The sequence below is a fragment of the Crocodylus siamensis genome, chromosome 4 (assembly GCF_052110815.1).
Source record: "Crocodylus siamensis isolate JL-2025a chromosome 4, ASM5211081v1, whole genome shotgun sequence".
NCBI classification, from domain to species: Eukaryota; Metazoa; Chordata; order Crocodylia; family Crocodylidae; genus Crocodylus; species Crocodylus siamensis.
Window position 1 is genome coordinate 12,906,006 of NC_143398.1, and position 25,362 is coordinate 12,931,367.

Consider the following 25,362-nt stretch of genomic DNA (forward strand, 5'->3'; position numbering starts at 1 on the left):
TGGTGGGGCACAGCAGCAAGCTGCTCGTGCTTCCTGGCAGGGATGGTAAAATCCCAGGCTGCACCATGCCCTGTCTGGCATCCACGCGGACTCTCCGGTCGGGCTGGGGCAGGGATGTCAGACAGTGTTGCCATTCAGGGCAGCGTCCTCACTGGTGCTTTCCACCGGGACAGGCTGAGGACACAGCTCCTTGTGACATCGCTGCCCTGCTTGCTATGGCATCACCAGCTTTTCCACAAAGCATCATGCAGACAAGGTTCTTTGGGGGAAATGCAATCTCTTTTATTATTTTTTTAAATGAAATCTTCATTTTTTCCCAAGCAGGAAGCAACTGTGACCACCTGAGATCCTGCTCCTGCCTTCGTTTTCCAAAGTAATTTGCATCATTCATCACAGACCCTCACGGAGCTCCACACCAGCTCTGAACTGCCTGCCCAGAGGCGGTTTCCATCTATTGACTCCTCTGTGAAATCCTATGAAATATGAACTTTCCTTTCTACCCAGGACAATTTTTACAATTTTTTCTCTGATGCCTGATGAAGGGTGTTTGTGCCTGAAAGCTTCCAATGAAATGTTGTGGTTTTGTTTTGCAAAAATCTTCTTGTTCTCATAAAACATCTCATCTCTACTACCAGTCCTGATTGCCATATCTTTTATTAGACCGACTAATTTAGTTGATGTCCTTAGATCAGCAACCACAGAACGCCCTTACATCCTTCCTGGGGCCCAGCCAGGTGTTTTGCAGTCACCCTGCTCTCAGGCTTACAGGGGGAATTTGGCGGGAAAACTGCCCGCCCCCAAAGACGGGCGCCAGCGAGCTTCCTTGCCCACAACCAAGATGGCTTCCAAACACACAGCAGGAGGAGCAGAATGAAGCTGGGGCGGGGAGGTGCCCTTCATAAAAATGGCGCGAGTGATGTACTCACGGGGGAGGATGGTGTTACCGCGTATGCGCAGAAGGCAGACGTCCCTTGCCAGGCCCCGGAGGCTCTTACTGCGCCTGCGTCGCTCCCAGGCGGGGGTGGGGCTTAGTTAGAATTTTGGCGGGTGTCTGAGGCGACCGGTGAGTGCGGTGGCGGGCAAGGGATGGGTAGGGCCCCTAGGTCCGAGGTTTTGGGGCTCCCGATACCCGCCCAAGCCGGGGGTCAGATACATTGATTTGCATTTGACTTTGCCTGAATCTCCCTGATCTTAACTATGAGCCAAGAGATGGGTGCTGTTTCCCCTGCCATCGCTAGGGCTGTATATGACCGGGGTGGGGGGCTCTGTCTAACTGTTGCCCCCCACCCGAAACGTGTTGCACATTTTGGGGACATTTTTACAACTCCCCCCGCCTTGGGTGCACCTCTTGTTTTCCTTCCCGGGAGCAGCTGGGGTTTTCTCCACTCAGAAAACCCTCTTTCCAGAAACAAGTGACCATCTCGCTCCCCCAGAAGAGCAAGATCATTGAGGAAAGTGGCTTTGTCAGGCACTGGAGGGAGCCTTGGGGGACGTCTACGTGTGCGTTAACGCTAGTACTTGGAATCGCAGGTGCTAACTTCAGGACGTGTGTACACGTGCTTTTTGGGAGGCTGCTCTGAAGCGGAAATCCACCACTTCGTTGCAGACTTGCTGAATCGAACGTGCTCTACGTGCCGCGGGCTGACGTGGGCTGTGTTGCATGCAGTTGTGTGAATGAAGAAATGCATGTCCGCGCAGAAAATGGCGGTGGTGTGTTTTTGAATGAAAACAGCTTCTATGTGTTTAGGTTCAGAAGCGCCGCTGCTATTTTCTCAGCGCTGACGTGCATTTCGCTGCTTGTACGACTGCAAGAGTCGTAGTGCTGGGCGCTTGCATGTGTAAAAATAGTGTTTATGTGCAATGACTGGCTCTGAAGTGATGCTGACGCACAGTCAACTAATTCTCCTGTGCATGGGTGCATTAGCATGGCTTTTGCCCCTGCTGTGGCTGCGCGCATGCATGCGGCATCTGTTGGCCACGTTATCGGCCTCATGAGACGACAAAAGCTCATTGCCAATACTCTCAATTTTCCTCATATCGGTGCCGTTCTGATATGGCACCGATGTATTGGTGCACCTCTGTGTGTGGTACATTGATACGTACTGGGTAACATCAGTAAAAGCTGGGTGGGTGTTTGCTGAAGACTGACTGGGCAGAGTCTAAAGTCTAGGCTCCTTTGAGGGGTGTCATTTGCTATGTTCTTGTAATTCATCCCCCAAAGCGTCCCTCCAGTAAAGAAACTCAATGTGTGTGTATAGAAAAGATGTGCACTAGGTAGGCCACGTGGTTTGTCTGCCCTGTGTGTTCCCCCTGACATTTTTTCCTGATCCTCCTGTGACCTGGGCATATTATGCTGTTATGTCCCTGTCATTGCATTGGCGGTGCCCATGTCCTCTGTTTTTAGCTGCGGCCTGGTTGGTGTTTCAGGCACTGTGCTGGGTTGTAGCAAGTAAGGCTTTAAAGTGGAGGTTCTGGGAAGTCCTTGAATGAAGGCTTGCCTAGAAATGCAAGGACTGCATTCAGTGGCTCAGGAGTCCTCTACCTGAACCGCCTCCTCTGTTCTTAAATGTGTAGAGGGGATGGACAATGTCATGTAGTGCCTAGGTCATGACCTCCTGAGTCCTTCACAATGGCAATTCTGAATACTATTAAAAGCAAGAAACCTTGGATGGTTTATGTCCTTAGTTTATTCCTGTTGGCCATGTTTTATTTAACTTGCAAATAAATAATTTTGCCCGTGTTCTCTCTCTGACAGATGACACTTTTTTTCCTTTGGGCTCTCTACTGAAGTCATCCTGTTGAAAACATGGAGGGTGAGATTTATTTCTCTGCTGTCTGGTTGCCTTTTCCCCCTGCGGTCTGTTTTTTCTTCTACTCTGTTCCCTTCTCTCAGGTCTGCTGCCCAGCTACCTCGTTCCTAGGTTTCCCTGGGTATGTGGGGACATATGTTAAGATTGACAGGTTAGTCGAACCCATGGGGGGATCTCTGAGCCCTTTGGTCAGATCTGGCTTCTATCTTTACCAACCTCTAGGTTCTCCTTTGCAGTAAAGCAGCTGCCAATGAAAAACAGTGAGCACTGTGTGCCTTGCTAGCTCTCAGCAGACCATGGATGGTCCAGGCACTATGGTTTGGGAGCCTCTGTAATAAACACAAAATAAGTATAGGACCAAGAAAAATAGAGTGCATGCCCCAAAGTCTCCTCTGTCTCCTTTCATGACAAATCTGCCTTCTCTTTCTTTCCTTCCCATTTATTTTTTTATTATACATAGTAACATTTGAAAGAAAAAATGATTGTCACATTTAAGTGAGAGCAGAAGAATAGAACCTATGCTTTGACATCTGTCTTTATTTTAACTGTAGTTTGGTTTAGAACAAATTGATAGTGCAAGAAGCAAATCAGTGCCCTGACTAGATCTAGGCAGTAGTTGGCTTGTCTCTGTAATTATATATGAGTAGAGTAACCTGGAAATGGCAGGCTTCCTTGAATTGGGCTGTAGTGATGCTTGATTTAATTAATTTATTCCAGGAGATGAGGACTTGGAGCTATTGGCTTCCCTGTTAGAGGAAGATATGGCAGCTGAGGATGGGAATTGCCCTGAAGAGGAAGAAGGTTGCTCAGAGGAGGCAGGAGAACCTGATGAGTACGATGAGCTGTTTGATGCAGAGGATGATACCTCTTACACCGAGGAGGTTGGGTCTGAGGAGAGTGAAGCCAATGAGGAGAAGGAAACTGTGGCTACTTTGTTTGGAGATGTGGATGACTTGATAGAAGAAGAGAAGGAGGAAGAACCTGCCCAAGAAATACCCTGTTGTCCAGCCCCCAGTCAAGAGAAGGAGAAAACCAATCAGGAGTTACAAGGTTTCTCTAGTAGCCATTTTTGGCCAATTTGCCAAATATAGTTCAAGTCATGGTGATTGCTAGATGACTCCTGGGACTAAGTGGATGGCTTACTGGCGCTGGCAAGAAATAGAGAGACTTTCCTGCTTGATTTCTAGTTCAGATGCGGTTCTGAAGGGAAGCAACTGGAAGTTCTTGTATAGATTAGTCAGTTGCCTGAGCTAAATAAGTAATGACTTAGTCCAGTTTTAAGTGCTTACAGGGCAAAGTTAATTGCTTTCCAGTGGCTGCCTTTGTCAGCTGACTCCAAAGAAACCAGACCTAAGAGGGAGTTTTGCTTACTAGTAGTATACTTTAGTTCTTGTTTTTTTGCTGCCTGTGTGGGCCAGATGCTTTCCTGCTACCAAGGCATTCAGCATGAAGGCACAAATATTTCACTGTAGTGCAAGTGAACAGGCATTATTCACTGATCCTATCTCAAGATTAGTAAAAAAGAGATCTAAATATCCCACACAACATGGGATGCATGGGCGACTGGTGCCTACAGAGACTGGGGGCGGGCACCAGCGACTGATCACGGACTGGGAGGTGAGGTCCCCCAGTGGCCGATCGCCACTGCTGGCACTTCTCTCAGCACCCCCATAATCTCAGGGGAGGCACTGGCTGGTGCTTTGCTTGGCGCCTCCATTCCCTGGCTGACGAGGGCCAATCTTTGCCCCCCCTATGCATCTTCTGTGATGGCGTGTGTTGTGTTGATTGTATGACAAAAGAGCTTTGTATTAAAAAATACTTAAGCTCCAGGGGGCCTTTTTTAATTAATTTGGTTCAGTGGGACTCTTGCTGAATTTGAGCTTTCTCTCTATAATGGCACCAGTTCTTCCCAGTAAACATCTCTACATTCCTGTGAGGTAGTAAAGCCATTGAATTTCTAATAATATTGTTAATCTTAGCTTGCAGCAGGTTTCTGTTATTTACATATATACTTTATTCTCTCATAGATGAGCTGAAGAAATTGCAAGAGCAGATGAAGAAGTTACAGGAGCAGCTGCAAAAGACTGCTATTGAGCAGCCATCCAGCTCAGGCCCAGCAAAGAAAGCTCCAGGTATGGAGGCTAATTAGATTATTTGTCTAAAACCCAGCCGTGTGCTATATGTTCTGCTGTTACAAATCCCTTGTGTGACCCTGGCAGGACACTAAGCCTCAGTCTCCCCATGTGTAAAATGGAGATGATTTGCTTCTACTTCACAACTCCCCATGAGTTGTGAAGTAGAAGCACCTGAGGTTCTTGAACTGGGATACTGGTCTCTTTCAAAGTGAATATGGATAGGTTCCCATTGTGTTTCTAACATGTGGGAGGCAAGAGTGACATCACTGGATTTTGAATGTGGAATAGATAAAAATGGGGAATTGGTTGTGCTTTACTGCACTTCTGTGGTTCATCTGTCCACAATATGTCGAGTCACTGAAGATGAGCTGCTGGCTCCCAGCCATGTGTTGCTTTTGGCGCACGCTTCCATGGCTGGCTGCTGCATGGATTTCCACAATTTCTTGCATATAAATTCTTATATAGGGAAATGTTTTGTTTGAGCAGTTCTGGCTGCTTGTGTCCAGATCAGGAGGTCTCCTAAATACCTTTTGTGTTTGTGCAGCAGGGAAACCGCCCTGCATGCCCTTAAAGGAACGGAAAATGCAGACACTACAGGAGTCGCCGTGTTTCTCTGCCCAGCTTGATGCACATGCATTACCACTAGCTAAACGGAGAGCCCAGAAAGCAAAGCTTTCACCGGGAGGTACGGTTCTTACTCTTGGGTTCTGGTGTGTTGGAGTTGCACTACTGCTCAGTAGAAATTTAGTCTCTGATTCTCATTCCCAATGGAAACCTATTGAGTGACCTTTAATTTAGTAGTTATGTACCTGCAGCTTACATGTGGGAACAAGGAACTTGGGACAGGCTTGTTTATCCAGCTGAAGCTGATCTCTGTGCTATAATACCTATCTTGCTACCAAAAACTAGTTAAGCTTGTTTAATATTAATTCAGATATGTCTAATATGCAGTGTGCTGCAATTCTCATTTCTGGAAATGAGTTATACAAAGCCTGTCTTGGAAAATGCTGTCACTTGGAGCACTTACAACTGAAATGGGACTGCTCCTTGAGATTCCAGTTCAGGGAACAGGCCTGTCCAGAAAGGGCAGTGTAAACACTGATTAAGTATTCCTATAACATGGGCTCAGTTAGTTAAGTTTAGGCTGGTAGAATTTTTAAGTAAAAATATTATTTTTCATTAATTTATGATTATTTTTTTCTGTCACTTGCAGAGAACAAGAGTCCTCCTCTAAGAACAGTATTAAGTTCATCTTTCCAGCCTCTCAGATCTATTGGGGGGAACACCCCCAACGTTGGAGTCAAAGAGAGGACTTCTCACTTGCCTGGATGTTCCAGCGTTACTGATCAGCCAGTTTCTGTGGAAGCTTTCTCTGGCCTGAGATTGAGGTTGGCAAGCCAAAGCTTTTTTGTATCACTTTCAAATAAGTAGAGAGAGGACATGATCTCTCCAGTGTGTAACATTGGAGGCAGCTATGTGAAATGCATTGTGAATGGTGGGCTCAGGTTGTCAGGGATTTGGTATACCTGTATCTTATTTGTCACTTCCCAATGCCAGAATATTCATTAGTCAGGGTGCTGTTGAAGTAAAGCAACACCATTGGTCAGAAGTTAGCAGTTGGATAGTAACATGCTGGGACACCCATTTTTTCCTCCCCTTTACAGAATGTTGACTGTATTCTTTTAAAAATGTCCTCATCATTTTGTTAATGTGCTTAGAAATGCTTCTTGTGATTATGCTCTGAGGACAGTGAGAGGAGGCAAAGGAAAAATGATAGTCGGATTACACTGGCACTTTGCTATGAACTGCAGGACTGGCCCACTGTTGCTCAAACAAGATTTGCAATACTCTCTGTGAGCACAAGAGGTCTCCTGTTACCTGAAATGGCTCCTTTCCCTGGAAACTATGCTGTTTACAATGCTCACTCTTGCCTGGGCAGCAGCAGTATTCCTCTAGTCTAGTCATCCATTAAAATCAATAGAATTAAGTACACAGGAACCTTGCAGTGCACGCACTGTACCACAGTATATGATGGATCAACACAAGTTTGAAGGTTCTTGAATACTGATGACTGATGGCACTTTTCAGGTGATCTCAGGGAGTGAAATAAGGCACAGAACATGCTTTATTTCATACTCTTGCAGATCTTCCTGCAATTTCCCAGTGGGAGTATTTTAGCTTTTTAAGCATAGACAGAGCATTTCATAGTATACAGGAAGGAGCAATCCTGCTGTGATTAGGGGATGCTTCAGTAGTCTCGTGCCCTAATGAATTTAAATCTGTCTTTGCAATTCTAAATGTTCTGGGCTGACTCCAGGCATTTGTGCTAACATGTCAATATTTACTATAGAAAACCCCGTGTATCTTCAGTTGAAATGGAGAGGAAAATGGCTGGACGGAAGCTGATCCGACTGTCTCAGCTTCAAAACAAACTTGCTGGAGAAAATCTTGAGGAAACAGACTGGGTAACGTTTGGAGTGATAATGAAGAAAATCACCCCTCAGAGCTCAAACAGTGTAAGCAGTTTCATTGTATCATAAGCTTAGTCATAATGAAATGATTGTGTTTTCACTGAAGAACTAATTAGGTTTTGCATGCTTTATCAGCCAGCTCCAGATTTGCCTTTTTTTTTTTAATTAAAACCAACTGTATTAAATATTCCAAGTAGACAAGACTCATATGGTATTGTTGGTGTCTGTGCTCTCATGAACTAGACTGCACTGATTCTGCTGTGTTGGGTACTGATATGAAAGCCAAGGCACATGACACTGTATCCATTAGGATGTGTAAATCTGCTCAGGGATGGTTTAATGTAAAATGCAGGCCCTTTCTTAGGTGTAGGGACCATAACTTAGGACTTCTGTGCCTCAAAAAAGTGTCCTAACTGCTAAGCCATGACTCTTCTGGTCCAGCGGATCTTGAATTCTGGGCTGCACAGTGGAATGACTTCAAGAGGAGGAATGGAAAGTGCCCAAACCTACGATAGCCAATAGCCTAGTGATTGTGACACTCTCCTGAGCTGGGATTTGAAGCTGCTCAGGCCAAAGAGAAACTGTTAACCTGTATCTTATCTCCTGAGCCAGTGCTGTCACCTTTCACAGCCCCCTGGTTCTATCTGTCTGGGCCTAAAAGAAGAGAGTGAATTCTTTCAACGAAGTCTTACAGGTACCTAGCCTCAGGAGAGGGGTCTGAGCTCTAAATCCCAGGTGGACAGAAGCATCTCCCTGAGTAGAAAACAGCTGCTGCAAAGGGAAAAGATTTCAAGCATCTTCCTGTACTCAGTGTTTCCTATTGAGTATCTCTAGCTGTCTCCCTACTCAGTACATTTACTGTTTTTCATCTTCATTATCATGTGTCTGACTTCTCCCAGACCTGTATAGGGAACCTAGACCCCTATCAGAGAGGCCACCTGCTTGCAGTGCCTAATTTTTAGGCATCTAAATCATAGGATCAGAGGAAAGTATGTCTAGAAGGGACCTCATGAGGTCATCTAGTTTAGCCCTCTGCTCAAGGCACGATCACCTCTCACTAAACCAGTCCTTAAGGGCTAGATCTAATAAATCCCTTTTCCTGGCAAAGACAAGAGGTACCCTATTGCACACCTACCAGGGTTTTAGCCTGTCTCATTCTAAAAGGGCCAAACCGTGCCTTTTCTACCATTTTCCTTGGGCTCATTTGGAAGGCTAGGATTATGCATCAAGGAGTTGAGTATTAGGTGTGAGTTCTAGCTTGAACTTTGTGAATCTTGGTTAAAATGCCACTTCAGTTTCATCAGCTGTAAAATGGGGTTAGTTTCTTATTCACAGGGTTATTGTGGACTAATAAGAATCTGTCAGAAGTGCTGTATGGCAGTTAAATATTAGTAGCAGCAGCAATAGAAATGGCCAATAAAAGGCTATTTTATCTTTTGAAATTACCTGTGTTAACAAATAGCATCATATTCTATATACTGCTTAGAGGTCATAAAGTAGAAACAAAGGCAAAAAAGTAACTATTTTAAGGGTGACTCCTTTAAGCATGGGCAGTATTGGTGGTCTTCTTGTAAAGATCTAACAGAAAGTAAATGTTGTCTGCTCCAGGGCAAAACCTTCAGCATCTGGCGACTGAATGATCTGCGTGATCTGAATAAGTGCGTCTCGTTATTTTTGTTTGGTGATGTCCACAAGGAACACTGGAAGACGGACCAAGGCACAGTCATTGGGCTGCTCAATGCTAATCCCATGAAACCTAAGGAGGGTTCAGATGAGGTAAGATGACTTTTGGCCACCACAAGGAAAGAATAAGCAATGATTTAAAAAGAAAAGTTGGTTTAATTTAAATCATATGTGATTTTATTTTTTGAGTTTTTTAAATTAAATACACTTTTCTTTGTAATAATCTGTTTAACATTAAATTATTTTTTTTTGAAGTTGAAGATCCTAGTGAGAGTTTGGTGAGGAAAACAAACTTTCCTTTTTGTGTGTGAATAAGAATGAGCTGGCAGGGATGAGATTTACTAGTTTTAAAATCATGAAGGATATGGTGACCATTTTTCCCTTTGCGTAGTGGTAAATAAATGATGGTATATAATGAACTTTTCTCATATGTTACTAGGACATTAAAGATGGTTGCTTTTTACTAGTTTAATAAAATTGTTTTAAAATGCCACTTTTAGGCGTTTTAATTGAATTTCCTTTCCATTTCCATCTAAATGTAGCTTGATACATGTGAATAAAAAAATACCATATAGTAAGCATGTGTTAGCAGGTGCAAATGAAAGCAGATCTACCTTTCTTAACTACAGGTTTCCCTCGCTTTATGTGGGTTCTGTATGTGCGAATTCACTCTTACGTGATGACTCTTTTTATACCAAAAATTTGTTCTATGCAAGGTAAATTTAACTCCTATGCGATCGGTGTGGTGGAAGCCCAAAGTTAGCTGCTTTCTGTGGTGCATTATGGGAGTGATGCACACCAAAATATAGTCTCCTGTGTGGATCTGTGCTCTTCGCTCGTTGTCTGTGACACATTTCTGTAGTTGCTGTCCCCATTACGGCTTCTAAGCATCCCGCTAACTTATCTCCTACCTCTCTCCCCATGCTTGTGTGTACTGCCTGCTGTTGGTGTGTACCAAAATTGTCTTGTAAAAGTGGGAGAAATGGGTCTGGGGGTCAGTACAGTCGAGGTCTTGTAAAGTATCCCTATTCGTTACGTTGTAAAATGGATTCCCTTTATGCGAATTCAAGTTACATGCCATTTTGCAGGAACGCATGTACAGCATAAAGTGAGGGAAACCTGTAAAGGGAACAGATGCAAAGCTTTCTGCTTCCTTGCAAGAGAACGTATTGGGACGTTATCATTCTGCAATATAGGATATAGTAAATAAAAAAGGGGTGGGGTGTACTGATAGACCTTCATCTCCTTTTTCTCACTTGTTTCTAAACCAGGGGCGGGCAATTATTTTGGGCAGAGGGCCACTTACTGAGTTTTGGCAAACCATTGAGGGCTCCATGACGGGCAGCCCAGGGCAGGTTAATATTCATTTTGTAATTTTTTTAGGGGCCCTGTGGGCTGGATAGAATGGCTTGGCAGGCCGCACTTTGCCCACCCCCGTTCTAAGCAGATGCTGTCAAAAAGTTCTTGTATTTTCCCTTTTTGATTCTCTTCCCATCTGAACATCCACCTTGGAGTTTTTTTTCCCCAGTCTTTTGCATCAGGGATGACACACTCTTGCATTCAGCCCCATGTCAAACTGACTGGGCCTGTCCTCTCAAACCAGTACCATATGTGTCAGCTTCTGAGGAAAGTCTGCAGCATTTCAAGCACGGCGTGGCTGAGGGCTTGGTGCTCCCTTGGTATGTAGCGTGCTGGTCTGAGCCCTCAGGCCAACCTTAATCATCAGTTTTTCCACGTTCCATTCAAGTGTGCCGCCTTGGGGAGAGGCCTCGGGCACTTATCTAAACTTATTAGAAGCAGTCAAAGCTGTGTAAGTACCCAGCATAATCAACAGTTCTGAAGCTGACTATCTCCTCTCATTTTCAAGGCTTTCATACTTCCTGTCAAAGCTGCTAAAAGAAGCCCTTATAGTTTCATAGTTTCATAGTAGCTAGAGTCGGAAGGGACCTAGGTAGATCATCTAGTCCGACCCCCTGCCTTAGCAGGAAAGAGCACCGGGGTCAGATGACCCCGGCAAGGTGCTCATCTAACTTCCTTTTAAAAATCCCCAGGCTCGGAGCCTGCACCACTTCCCCTGGAAGCTGGTTCCAGGCCCTAGCCACCCTGACTGTGAAGTAGCGCCTCCTAATATCTAATCTAAACTTACCCTCCGCCAGTTTGTGACCGTTATTCCTGGTCACTCCTGGCAGCGCACGGGGGAACAGGGACTCCCCCAATACCTGCTGATCCCCCCTGACCAGTTTGTAGCAGGCCACAAGGTCCCCCCTTAGCCTTCTCTTGTGGAGGCTAAACAGGTTCAGGTCCCGTAGCCTATCCTCATAAGGCCTGCCCTGCTGACCCCTGATCATACGAGTGGCCCTCCTCTGAACTCTTTCCATATTGTCCACGTCCCTCTTGAAGTGTGGCGCCCAGAACTGGACGCAGTACTCCAGCTGCGGCCTGACCAGTGCCGCATAGAGGGGGAGGATCACCTCCCTGGACCTGCTCGAGATGCATCTGTGGATGCATGATAGGGTACGATTGGCCTTCTTGACTGCCTCCCCACACTGCCGGCCCATGTTCATCGTGGAGTCAATGACGACTCCAAGATCCTTTTCCGTCTCCGTGCTGGCAAGAGGAGAGTTCCCCAACCTGTAAGTGTGGTGCCGGTTCTTCCTCCCCATGTGCAACACCTTGCACTTATCAGTGTTAAACCCCATCCTATTCTCATCCGCCCACCGTTGCAACCTGTCAAGGTCAGCTTGTAGCCTATTGCACCCTTCTAGTGCACCCACATCCCCCCACATCTTAGTGTCATCAGCAAACTTGAACAGGGTGCTTTCTACCCCCTCATCCAAGTCACTGATGAAGATGTTGAACAGTGCAGGCCCGAGGACCGAGCCCTGCGGAACCCCACTGCCCACATCCTTCCAGGTCGAGAAGAACCCATCCACTACCACCCTCTGGGTGCGGCCCTCCAACCAGTTGGCGACCCATTTGACCGTGTGGGCATCGACACCACAGTCTCTCAGCTTTTTGATGAGGACAGGGTGAGAGACAGTGTCGAAAGCCTTCCGGAAGTCCAAAAAGACTACATCCACAGCAACCCCTGCGTCTAATGATTTGGTGACCTGATCGTAAAAGGCCACCAGGTTGGTCTGACAAGACCTGCCACTGATAAACCCATGTTGGTTGCCCCTGAGCATGCATTCCCCCGCAAGGCCCTCCTTGAAAATGAGGTGAGAGAGGAGCTGCAGAGCTAACTAGTTCCTGTCATTGTCAGTGCTTCTAATAGCAGCCCTTTGACAGCTGCTTCCCTTTCCCTATCTCTGGCACAGTTAAGGGGTGCACATGTAGTTACAAATCAGGCAGTTACAATGAGCATGCAGTCAGCTGCAGCACAATTCAAGCTACAAAGCAGAAATGCTGACAGATTTTATATGCTTAATATACAGATAACCAGCATTTGCTAAAATACGGTGTTTCCCAAGCTGTGGGAACTTCCTTGGGGAGGCACATGCACATCACAACAGTCAATGCCCCCTTACTTCAGCCACTCTCACTACTGACCTTGCCACTAGCTCCTGCTGCTGCTGGTAAAGGGAATCGGTAACAAGGGAAGTGGCAGCGAGAGCTGGAGGGCAGGTGGAGCACAGGAGTGTCCGACTTTACTACAGTGGGATGTAGACCCACAGGGTTTGGGAAACGCTGCTATCATGAAAACGATAGGCAGTAAATCAGGACCGATGCTGCACCATGCAACCAATTGAATTACCCAAAATGGGTATAAATGAATGACATTGTCAAGTGACCTGAAAAGTCCAGGCTTTTGGGACTGAACTCAAGATCCCTCTGTTTATCCACTGATAATAAATAAATATTGTGTGGTGCTCAATAATACAGCTCACTTACTGCTGTGCCTCTAAGGATGACCACCATTCATGAATCTGTGTATGGAGCCTTATCTTTACTGTTAGTGCTTTTTCTTTTTAGGTATGCTTGTCTGTCGATCATCCCCAGAAGATCCTGCTCATGGGTGAAGCCCTTGATTTGGGCACCTGCAAAGCCAGGAAGAAGAATGGTGATCCCTGCATGCAGAGTGTCAATCTGGTCTGTATCCCTCAGTCTCTAGGGCCCCATTAAACTATTAATGTTGTGAGCTGTTGGTAATCCTGCCTTGAGCAGGAGTTTGGACTGGCTGATCTCCTGAGGTCCCTTTCAGCCCTATTTTTCTAAGAACGTCTGGGAGTTGTATGTCATGTGAATAGTGATAGTGATCCAAGCCATCAGAGCAAATGTGGTCAAGGATAGAGTTTAAGGGGAAAGAGGTGACTCCGTATTGAACATGGTGGATCACTAGCTGAGTGGGGTGGCATTTGAAGCACACTTAGAATGGAACAAGAGCAATAGATGTATAAGATGCATGCAGCAAATTTAGAATGTGTCTTTGGATCAGTTCATAGGGTCATCTATATACAGCATCCTAATGTCAACTGAATTATCCAGTGCAACAATAATGAATCGTGGGGAAAACTTTTCTGGCTGAAGGAACTGACTGGCAGGTTCTAATTGGCTGAAAATGTCTGACCTGGGAGTTCTTGCTACTACAATATGCAGATGAAAGTTTAAAGATAGAATGAAATCATTTTCATTTTGTTGCCTACCCTGCTGAGGGGGCTATTCACAGCATTGAACTTCCTGACAGACTAGAGATTTTAATCTATATTGTCTTGAAATGGGTCTAAAAAATTGTCATTCAAAATAGCTGTACAGTACGTCTTGCTTCTACTGATGCTTTTCCTTTGTACCTGTGCATTTAAGGAGATTATAAATTCTGTGGTCCTAAAACATGGAAACAGACAGGTAGATGAGTCATCATCAGAAATTAAACCTTTGGTCTTCCCAGGCTCAGGATGAGCTTATTGGGGAAAATAAAACCTTTAATGCAGGGGTTCCCAAAGTTTTTATGCCATGGCCTGGAAGTGACTATGGCCCAGCAAACCGCAGCCTAACAATCACAGCTGACTGTGGCTGGAATTTCCAGCTGGAAGACAGGTAAAGATGCCAAACGCTGTGCTACTGCGGGCCCTGCAGAAGGAGCCACGTCCTCTCCACCTGGTTCTGGGGGGCTGCCGTTTGCTTGTCCGTGGCCACTTCTGGTTCGGCAGCCAACCGTGCTGCAAATCGGCAGCCAACCTGCTGTGGCCTGGGGGTTGAGAACCCCTGCTTTAATGTATGAGATTTGCATTTTTTCCATCAAGCAATTGGTCCACAACAGCCGGCTAGTCACAGTAGTAAAGGCTTGTGTACGCATTTGCCAAGCTTGATTTCTTGCCTATAACCCACATTATCTGTGCATTTGCAGGTCAGTTATGAAAAACCTTGTTGGTTGTCTCGAGCAATGTATTTAATTTTAATCATCTGTTAGTTTTCACCAACAAGCCTTTCTGTCTTCTTCCTCTCAGAATGACTGTGAATATTGTCAGTATCACGTGCAATCTCAGTACAAGAAGCTCAGCTCGAAGCGGGCAGACTTGCAGTCCACCTTCTCAGGTGGCCGTGTTCCAAAAAGCCTGGCTTGTAAGAACCCCAGCTTGAAGGAGAGGCTGTGCCGGGAAGGCTTTTACTATGGAGGGGTTTCTTCAGCAGCCTACGCAGCTTCTGTGTAAGAGAACCACTTAACTTCCCTGGAGGCTTCTTAAAGCACTGTCTCTGGCTTTTGAGTACATTTCCTTCCTGGCTATGTATAACTGGGCCTCAAGGAAACTTCAGAGAGACCCTTTGACTAGCCCCTTCCTCTTGGTTTACAGCCATACTTTGTTTTGCCAGGATATTGCTCGTCTCCATAAGCAGAATCAAAGCTTGGATGGCATTCTTCTCTAAGGGGTTGGTAATAATATGGCCAAAGCAATAATCCATTGGGAGACAAGGGCCTGCGGTGCTGACTTCTTTCAGATAAGCCTTGTCAGTGGCAGGAGAGTCTCTGGATGTGTCTCCTGCATTTGGGTTTTTCAGGGCCCATTCCAAAGCCAGGAAGCTGTGGAAAGGCTTTGCTGGAAGTTGCCCAGTGTTTGCAAAACACTTGAGTTTCTCACCAGTGCTACTTCATTGAATAAACTGAGTTTGTATGCAGCAAGTAGCTTCTCTCTCTTGAGCTAACGTCATCCAGCTTCATCACAGTGTTTGTGATCAAGTATCCTCTCAATATTATAACCACATGTATTGAAATCTAGAGAGAAATGGGAAATCTAGTTTTGATACCAAAAAGCGGCCAAGCACAAAGTTCCTACTTCAGACAAATACCTGCTCAGGCAGAAGGCTGTGTAATTGGAGCTTTCATTGAATGGCTGAGATCACACTTGAGCTCAAATACCAGCCCTTATCCTTTTCTTGCTTCAAGTCATTGAATAAAGCTCACTTTTTGTGGGGTTTTTGTCTCTTTTAGTGCAGCAGCTGCAGCTCCAAAGAAGAAGATTCAAACTACACTAACAAATCTGGTCGTGAAAGGAGCCAATGCAATTGTACAGGAAGCTAGACAGAAAATTGGTAATGTTGTCTTTCTTCTTCCTCCTCAGATGTTTTCAGCTGTGGGTGATAGGTCTGCAGAGCCCGGGATGTGCAAGCTAGAGATGCTGGGGATTTGGTAGTTGTACAGATGGAATTTTTCAATTCACTTCCCATTCCCCTTTGCATCACAGCTGCAGGACAAGTGTTGCTAAACAAATGTCCAGTACGTTGCATTCAGGCAACATGTCAGTGTCAAAATCGGTGCTACCATGAGGGGGCAGTGCCAGCTTTCAGATCTTGAATTGTGAATCAGTGGGTTAAGACTTTATAATTGAATGGAGTATTGGAAGGTTCCAGGAGTACTGAGTGTGCTCCTGAGGATCAGGCAAGCTGAATGGCCATAGCTCAGACCAGAGTCACACACCTACTGAGTGCTGAGCACAAATGGACTGACTGGTGCCCTTTTCAGTGGCAAGGCATTGACAGTGCCCTCGTTTGCCTGTCGCAGGGTGTTCTTGGTATTTTGTGTATTGTTTTTGCCGCTACAGGTAAGGGTTAGAAGTGGCAATTCTGGGGATTCCTTTGGCTCTCAATAGAGAGTGAACACAAGTCATTGAGTGGTCATAGTCATAGAGAAGTAGGGCTGGAAGGGACCTCCAGAAGTCATCCAGTCCAACCCCCTGCCTGAGGCAGAATCATTCCCATCCAAACCATCCCATACAACCATAATCTAAACCAGGGGTGGACAAATTTATGGCCTGCTGAAGGATTTTGTCTGGCCTGCGGCAGGTTCCTCAATCGCATCTAGCCCAGGCACATGCAGCAAGTCCCGCCATCTCCAGGCATGCAGCAGGGCTGGGCTGGGCTGGCACAGTGGCCTACTCCATTTCCCAACAGTGGTGGCTCCTGGCTGCTGCAGCTGCCAAATGTAGCCCTTCTGCCCCTGCACCCCAGTGAGTCTGTCCTGCATCCTCTGCTGGGGGGTGGGACCTGTGCAAGCAGGGCACTCAGCCATGTGGATGGGATGGGGCCACAGGTTAGCAGGGAGCTGTGTTTGGGAGTGAGATGGTTGGGTGGGGCCAGGGAGACCCCAGGATTTTGGGGCTGTGACAGCCTGGGGCCCAGGTCAGGGCAGAGCAGTGATCTGCTGCTTGCACACCCCTGCAACGGGCACAGGTTCTGCAGGCAGGGAGTGGATCACAGTTCTTCCCTGGCTCCAGCCTTGTGCTGTCACCACCCCGAGATCCCAGAGTCTTCGCAACCCTGCCCACCCATCTTACTGCCAAACACAGCTCCCCACCTGGTTACATGCCCTGCCTGTGTGGAAACCCAGGTGGTTTCTGTGGAGACCCGGGGAATGTAGGGTGGTGACAGCATGTGTGGGGGGGTTGCATCTGGGGCCGGGTGTGGGATTTTGGTGGGGTGACAGCACAGGGCCTGGGCTGGGGCAGAGCTGCAATCCACTCCCTGCACACAGAACTTGCGCCTGTTGGAGGGGCATGCGGGCAGTGGATTGCTTCTCTGCCCTGTGATCCCAGTCTTGTCCACGCATCCTGCTCCCAAACACTGCTCCCTGCCCATCCATGGCTGTATCCCACATGAGGAGTTTTGGGGAGCTGTTAAGCAGGGGGGAAGGGGATCTGATTTGGCCTGCAACAGCTCAGCAAAACTCTCTGTGGCCTGTGAGCCCAAATAATTGCACACCCTGATCTAAACTGTACATAAGACTACCCTTGACCCTGACACAGCATCTATTTATCACCCTAAGCTGCCACAGGTAATTCGGGGGGGGGGGCCCACAGCAGCCAATGTCCTGCTTCTATAAACTTGACAATATGTGCTCAGTAGGTCCTGGGTAGAGGGCCATGCTCCTTGCTACAGAGGAAGGCAAAACCCTCACAGTCCATGGGGTAAAATTCCTTCCTGACCTCAAATATGGTGATTGGTCTGATCCTGAGCAGAGGGGCATGACCTTCTAGCCACAAATCTCTGGCTTTGCTCCTCGCGGGAGAATCGGCACACCCTAGCTGAAGTCCTCAGCCTTAGCTGTAGCCAACTTTCATGCCTCTGATAAGGCTTAAAAACACCGTGACACATGTAGCAAAATAAAGAGGACACGGGGAGCAACTAGCAAAACCCGGAAGCATGGGAAATACCCATGATAGAAAATAGGCATAGCTACACCTAGCTCATTCCTGAGCAGTGGCTGTCCAACCCCTTCTTGAACACCTCCCAGGGATGAAGAGTCCACAACTTCCCCAGGTGCTCTGTTCCACTGCCTCACTATTCTCACAGAGTGAAGAAGTTTTTCTGGATACACAATCTAAGTTTACTTGCTGCAACTTCAAGCCATTGTTCCACACCCTCTTCTCTGCAGCAAGAGAGAAAAAGTGTGTCCCTCTTCTTTATGGCAGCCTTTCAGGTATTTGCAGGCTGTAATCATGTCCCCTCCTAAGCACCTTTTCCACAAACTGAACAAGCCTAGCTCCTTTACTCTCTTCTCATATGACCTGCTTTCCAAGCCCTTGATCATCTTTTCTGCCTGCCTCTAGACCCTCTCTAACTTCTCCATGTCCTTAAAAGGTGGAGCCCAGAACGTGAAACAATACTCCGGATGAAGCCTAACCACTGTCAAGTAGAGAGGCGCTATTACTTTGTCTCTTGCACCCAAGCCTTCTATTGATGCATCCCAAAACCACATTTGCCATTTGTGCAGCTGCATCATACAGCAGACTCATACAGACTCCCAAGTACTTTTTCATTGAGTTGCCATCCAGCCAGGTGTCCCCCATTTTGTATTGTGTTTTTAATTATTCCTCTCGAGTTGTAGCATTTCACATTTGTCTGCACTGAACTTCATTCTGTGGTTCTAGTCCCATTTTCCAGTCTGTTGAGATCCTTCTGAATTGTGCATGCATTCACCAACATGTTTACAATCCTTCCTGGTTTTGTGTCATCTCCATACTTGCTCAAGAAGCTTTCTGTGCCAGCACCCAAGTAATTAATAAACACGTTTAACAGCACTGGGCCTAGGACGGATCCCTGTGGGACTTCCTGCCATTCTGACATGGACCCATTAATAATTGCACTTTGTTTGCAGCTATTGAGCCAGTCATCTATGCATCTTGTACTAGTTTTACCTAGCAAACATTTCTCCAACTTGTTTATGAGAAAGTTGTGCTGGACCTTGTCAACAGCCTTGTTGAAGTCTAGATGCACTGTATCTGAGCATTTCCTCCATCCATCCAAGTAGTTACTTTGTCAAAGGACAGTTAGGGCTGCCAGGCTCTGGAATGGACTCCCAAGGGAAGCGGTGCTTTCTCCTACCTTGGGGGTCTTCAAGAGGAGGCTGGATAGATATTTGGCTGGGATGTTATGACCCCAGCACTCATTTCTGCCCAAGGCAGGGGCTCAGACCTGATGATCTGTTTAAGTCCCTTCCAACCCTAACCACTATGAAACTATGAGATTACGATTGTTTGATGCTATTTGTTTTTCATAAATCTATGCTGGCTGTTTGTGATCAGGCTTTCCTTCTCCAGAAGCTTATGAATGGCCTTCCTTAAGATATGCTCCAGTAACTTCCTGGGTGCTGAAGTAAGGCTCACTAGTCTTTAGTTCCCTGGGGCCTCCTTCTTGCCTGTTTTAATGGCCTGGGAGGATCCTTCCAGCCCTGCTTCAGTCTGAGTGCTGCTCCTGAATCTGTCCCTGACTATCTGTGGCCTCAAGTAAATTGCTTGTCCCCTGTGCCTTCATTTCCTGCTGTACTTTGCTTAGTATTATACATCCTGTAGAAAGACCAGCGCTTAAAAGGTTGGCCTTGCCTGTGCTTTGGCAGGTATGCCATGCCCTCTCCAAGTCACTCCAGTCCCCTTCCTTTGGCTGGTCTCCTGCTCTGCTTTCTGTTCCCTGCCCTATCTGTCACTCTGCTGCCTGTCTTCTCTACAATCTGCTGTGTACTGTGGGTTGTCCACTCCTGGCTTAGAACATTAGTCTGCGCCTTGGGAGACCTGAATGCAAGTCTTTGCTTTGGTAATCTATTTGTTTGTGTAACCTTGGATAAGTCGCTCGCTCCTGATGCACAATTGATTTCCATAGGAGGTAGGCACCTAGACGCCTTTGTGGATCTGAGCTTTAGGGTCTCCGGCTATAGACACATGTAACATATAACTAAAAAGGGGAGAAGTTGCAATTCTGGAGCTTGCATCACCCATATTTTATGCCTGTGCTCCTGTAGTGATATAAGTGAGTTAAATTCCTGTAACTTTAAATCTAAATGAAACATATTGAAGTGGCAGAGGTTTTGCTACCTACATATCACCCTAAGAGCATGCAAATCTTATTTAACTTGCACCAGCTCATACCTATGTCATTTGATACTGGTATAGTTGTCATGTCCGTCTAAACCAGTGATTCTCAACCAAGGTGCCACAGCACCACGGGGTGTCTTGAGATCCTTTCAGAGGTGTGACAGAGTGCTACACAATGTTATCGCAGTTAGGTGCACAAAGATGATTCACAAGTTAAATCCAGAGAATTCAAATAGGAATCCAGAGTGTTCAAAGCATTCTGACCTTCTTTGGTCTTTTTGTGTTCTCTGCAGTAGAAACTTGCTCATTTTTTCTTCAGTCAAAAATCAAGTAAAAAATAGGCAACATCTTTTTGAGGGGTGCCTTGAATCTAAAAAGGTTGAAGATCACTGGTCTAAACCCTCAGTTCTCCACTTGTAAAACAAGGATAAGAGTGCATTTTTAGCTCAGAGGGGATCTTAGGGTGCTTGTGCACTTTGGTTATGGGGACTGTATAAAAACCTAAAACAGGAAGGAGAGTAGTCTGTGAAATCAGAAAGGGGCAGCGAGCATTAGTGGATTATGTTTCTGAGCTGTCAAGTGTGAAATGCTATAGCCAGACCTTTTTCCCTTTGTGGTTTTGAGTCCGTTAGATTTTTTTGTGCTCTGTTCTAGGTGCTGCAAAGAGACCTTTATCGTGTTCTGATGACTTCAAAGACTTGTTAACAATGCCAACCTTTGGAGCCCGGAACCTCTGCAAGCACTGGTCCAAGGCAGGTGTGTCCACATACTCCTCCCAGCACTTACCTTTGAAGATACTTGGCTCTTTTGTGCAACCCTTACCTTTTTGGATTTTTATTTTAGATGCTGAGAAGGAAGGACCTGCTATCCAGTCAATTTCTGCTTCAGCTTTGATCAAACAACAGAAGCAGCAATTGCTAGAGGCAAGGAAAAGGCGCTCCGAGGAGATCCAGAAGCGGTAATGTGCTAGCATCTATGGCTGCTCATGGGAAAGCTGTCCACTTGTTTACCCCTCAGCTAATTTTTTTCTGAGATGTTAAAGTTCTGTAAAACTTAATCTGAATAGAACTAATCTGGTTCTTACTTCAGTGGAAAGCTAAACACACCAGCACTCGGCCTGAGAACTGGAAAGAAAAATGAAGGAAGAATAGGTAGAGCAGGCAGCTGAGAATCATGAATTCCCTACTCCAGCACTGACCAACTGACCTCAGAGGGATGTTCTGAGGCTTCACCTTTTTAAGGTCCTGTGAACATCTTTTGATAGGCCTCGTTTCACTGTCCCAAGTAGTTGAGCCGCATGCTGGTTTACTAGCAGGACTGGCAAGGCCACTTCTGTTGATCAATGACTTCTGCCTTGACAGGCTTCTCTACATTCTGTTCTGGTATTTTCAGACTCTGCCTTGGTCTGCTGCAATGACCTATGACTTGTCTCCAATGCCTGTTGTCCTTCTTTTTAAGGTTTCTTCAGAATGCAAGTAAAGCTGAGACGGCAGCTTTACCATCCTCTGCGGGGCAATCCACACATCGCTCTCCAACCCCAGGGGCCGAATTCCCCAAAGCTGCAAAGATGACAACCCCACAGACACCTAGACTGGGTGCAGGGTTTTCTGAAGGAGATGATATCCTTTTCTTTGATGTCTCCCCCCCTCCAGCACCAAAGCTAAGTGGCTTAGCAGAAGCTAAGAAGGTAAATGCTCCTTTGAAACACTGAACTTTGAGCTCCATCTAACTAGCTTAACAAGGAGGTTAAGGGGTGACATGATCACAGCCTGTAAGAACTTCCAGAATGAGCATGTAGAGCCGTTGGATCTCAATAGAGCTTTAAGTTGAAGCTAGGGACGTTCAGACTGAAGACTAATTAACCCTTGGGAAAACTTAGCTATGGCTATTGTAGATTCTCTGTGTGAGATTTTTAAATTGACATTGGCACAAAGGTGCTCTAATTTAAACAAGAACAAGTTTAGGGAAGTCCTTTGGCCTGTGTTGTCCATGAACTCAGATTAGACTGTCACTAGTCCTTTCTAGCCTTATAATTTGTGAAGTCTGACGCTGGTGGCATTGCAGTGGTTATGTTGCCTCCAGTGCTTGATGTATTAAGCCCTGCTATGCCACACTGAGCTCCTAATGACTACCAGCCATTAGTGGCTGAGCGCCATCTCAGCTGCTCGTTTGTCTAAGTCTCCAGAGCAGTAGCTTATATGCTAAATAAAGTCTCAAGCATCCAACAGTAGGAGTTGGAACCTCTCCTCTTTACTAGTTCTAATCCACCCTGAATTGGGCAGGAGTGTGCTAGTGCTGTGGGATGGCCAGTCTCTGAAGTGAATTTTTCTCACCATGGTTCTTAATGACCATGCCAAGTGTTTGTCTGGCCTACTTTTAACTGACAAGGCTGGAACATTCAGCCTCGCTCTGTAGGTGATCTTCCTGTCTGCCTGCCATTTTACACTGCCAACTGATGAGAAAGTGCCGAAAGACAAACTTTTGCTGTCCTTCCCTCTTCCTGTCCCCGGTCAGGTACAGTTAGGATTTACTTTCTTGTCTGCAAACAGATGTGCTTTGGAGACTGCATTGAAGGAAATACATTCTGTGGGTTTAGTGCTGTATACTGCAGGGTTTTAAGAGTCTAAGAACTAGCTTGGTTCTTGTCCCATCATGGGTTGCCTTGGGTACCTTTTGTAGCAGGGAGACAAAAGCATCAGCTGAAAGTTTGCCTCATGCTGGACAAAATCCAATTCTTTTGTGAGCTGTAATTCAGAGATAAACTTAGGGCTGTAATAGCTGCAGAGAATGCAGGATGTAGCTGAATTGTTTTGAGGACCATTGGTTTGTTTTCTATCTTGATAAGAGTTCTGATGTTTCTTTCTTTTTTTAAACTCAACTTGAATGTTTAAAAAATACAGCTGCAGGTTGACTTATAAAAATTAACCCTTTAGCGCCTGGGTCCTTTGCCTGTGTCCGCTAGGATCCTGTTGAAGTTGTAAGAATGCCAGATTGTACCTTAATCCAGCAATGTGGCAAATTCCTTGTAATCCCAATATTTGCCCTCAGCCAAGTGGGTAGCAGTGAACTCTCTAGGTACAGTAGCTGCGTTAGGTCTGAGCTGCAGCATCTTGGTTTCTAACTAGCACAGGCAAGGTTCATCTTTCCTTTGCAGAGATTCTGTTTTTTGCCTGGCAGAGTGTATCGCCTCCTAATGGGTGGAATGAAAGAGAATATAAACAGTTTAGGATTGCAGTGAAGGGGCCACATGCAGGGTTTTTTTCTGTCAGTTGCTTATGGATTTCTATAGAAATCTCCAGTGATGTTACCTTCAGGAACCAATTGTGTCCTAAGTTTGAGGACTGCCTCTACCTTAGACATTGGATGCCTGTTTTGAGAAATGTGAGATGTCATGTACAGGACATTTTTTTTTTTTCCTGTGTTCAGTGCACCTTTTATGGTTTTGCTTCAGATAAAGATTTAGTCTCTTGTTTTCTTTTAGTTGCTAGTTCAAATGAAATGCATATGTAGTTTCCTTGTCTTTGTTGGTTCAGTCTCTTTCTCTGGCTTTCTTAGCTTGAAGATACACATGTGATGAGCGTCAGGTCTCTGCCAACAATTTTAACCATCACTTTTATTATTTTATGGTATGGATGTGGTATTGAGTAGGAGTGTGCAAAACGGACCATATTTGGTTTGGATTCGGCCCAAATCGGGGGATAGTGATTCAACTTGTTGATTTGGATCACTGTCCTGATTCGATTCGGGTGAATCCAAATCTGAAGATTCAATACTTGCTGGTTTGGAGAATCAGCGATTCAGCCATAAACAGAGCTTTAAATGTTTTTTCTCCATACCTCGAGGTACCAGGTGTGGCTCGCGAATGCTGGTACAGATGGAGAGTCTCACAGGAGCGTGAAGAGGGCTCCCCTGCAGACTCAGCAGCCAACCCAGAAGCATTTCTGGTCCAGTTCCGGGTCTGCCGCCAAGCACATGGGGGACTGCCCCCCCAGCTCGGCAGTTGGCCACGAGGGGACCCCAGGTACCTTCCAGACCCAGGAGGCACCAGTCGCCGAGGTGGGGTGGTCCCCTGTGCGCTTCATGGTGGAACCCCCCCCTGCCATGCTCCCATGGGATGCTCCATGCACCCCACCACCTTGGTGTTCACGAGGCACCTGGTACCTTGAGGTATGTGGAAAAAGCATTTAAAGCTGTGTCTATGTCTAAATCATCGAATCTCTCCAAATCAATCCAGAAGGTTCTGATTCAATTTGGAGAGCTTAAAGGGCCTCCTGATTTGATTCGGATTTGGAGTTTCAGCTACTGAATTGGGCTGACTCTCTGCTAAATCGAATCAGTGACCACAGCCCTAGTATTGGGTACCTCGAGCTCCACTGTCTCAACGCCTAATGGGTTGCAAGCCATTAGTGGAGTCTGATTTTTCTTGTGGTGGTCTTGTTACCACAACCCCGTCTTGCCCCAGCCACTGTCTTGCATTTTTGTGCAAGAGACACTGTTCCAAGCTTTCACAGTTTTCATATCCAGAACCATCTTAATGATTCTTCCCCGTTTTCCAGCTGGCTGCTATAAACAAGCTGCGAGTGAAAGGCCAAATCCTCGCTAAAACTGACCCAAACAATGTCAAACGGAAACGACCGGATCCTGCTGAGGTTCTTGCAGTTGTAGAGAGAGTGGAGAATGCTGCCTCATCACAAGGTTCGTCAGTGCTGCCTGGCATGAAAAATGCTGGTCTCCAGTTATCTCCAGGGCATTTACATCAAAATGCTGTAAACTAAAACGCTGGACAACTGCTTGTTCAGCTGAGAATGAGAAGTATGTGCTTGGTCGCAGAGATTTGGAAAAGTCTCTCAGTCTGACTTAAAAGGGACTAACTCCACAGTGTTTCTTGGGGCAAGAGGTTGGGGTTCTGTACTACTGAGACAGGAGCTACTTATAGTCAGGGAGAGAGGTTTTTGTGGCTCAGGGTGAGGTGGTGACTAGGGAGCCAGTATTTTAACGAAGCAGGAAAGGTGAACCACAAAAAAATTAAATTTGTCTAAGCAAAACATGGTTTAGAGGCTGGTCCCTAACAGTATTATGGTGGGCTCTGGTCTCCTTCTAGCTTCAGAACCATCCTATTACCCCACCTGCCTCCACAACCACCACCCACCTCTTTTTCTCCCAAACGCACTGAACAATTAAAAATTCGTACCTCAAGTGTGGTCTAATGGTTTCAACACTGTAATAAAATTGCTGTCACCCAGGTGTCTCCAGACTTTACACTGGGATGTGCAAAAGCATCATCCCTCTGGTCTTAGACTGATTCTCATTGCAAGCCAGTAGCACTTGTGGTTCTAAATCAGTGGTTTTCAACCTGTGGTCTGCAGGCTGTCTAAGGGGTCCGTGAAAGATGACTATGATCAATCTAAAGCTTGTGAATACCCACATTTGTAATCCAAAGGGGTCTGCATCTCCATATGCAAGTTTT

At 46.0% G+C, this 25,362-nt stretch overlaps 1 protein-coding gene across 4 annotated transcripts in view; it reads left to right on the forward strand.

The window, feature by feature from the left end:
• Nucleotides 1-1,007: 1,007 nt before the first annotated feature.
• The window catches only part of MCM10 (minichromosome maintenance 10 replication initiation factor), a 30,257-nt gene continuing 5,902 nt past the window's right edge, over nt 1,008-25,362 (forward strand). The window contains exons 1-15 of one of the 4 annotated variants that reach the window (XM_090041804.1): nt 1,008-1,063; nt 2,756-2,813; nt 3,528-3,860; nt 4,838-4,942; nt 5,490-5,630; nt 6,159-6,333; nt 7,296-7,461; nt 9,025-9,192; nt 13,072-13,188; nt 14,544-14,743; nt 15,524-15,624; nt 20,550-20,651; nt 20,739-20,853; nt 21,354-21,582; nt 24,452-24,590. In XM_090041804.1, coding sequence (XP_089897930.1) covers nt 2,807-2,813; nt 3,528-3,860; nt 4,838-4,942; nt 5,490-5,630; nt 6,159-6,333; nt 7,296-7,461; nt 9,025-9,192; nt 13,072-13,188; nt 14,544-14,743; nt 15,524-15,624; nt 20,550-20,651; nt 20,739-20,853; nt 21,354-21,582; nt 24,452-24,590 — 2,098 coding nt within the window. In that variant the 5' untranslated portion in view covers nt 1,008-1,063; nt 2,756-2,806. Of the gene's footprint in view, nt 1,064-1,385; nt 1,531-2,755; nt 2,814-3,527; nt 3,861-4,837; nt 4,943-5,489; nt 5,631-6,158; nt 6,334-7,295; nt 7,462-9,024; nt 9,193-13,071; nt 13,189-14,543; nt 14,744-15,523; nt 15,625-20,549; nt 20,652-20,738; nt 20,854-21,353; nt 21,583-24,451; nt 24,591-25,362 lie in introns of those variants that run through there. The other 3 variants (XM_090041806.1, XM_090041805.1, XM_090041807.1) reach the window with 3 other exon arrangements.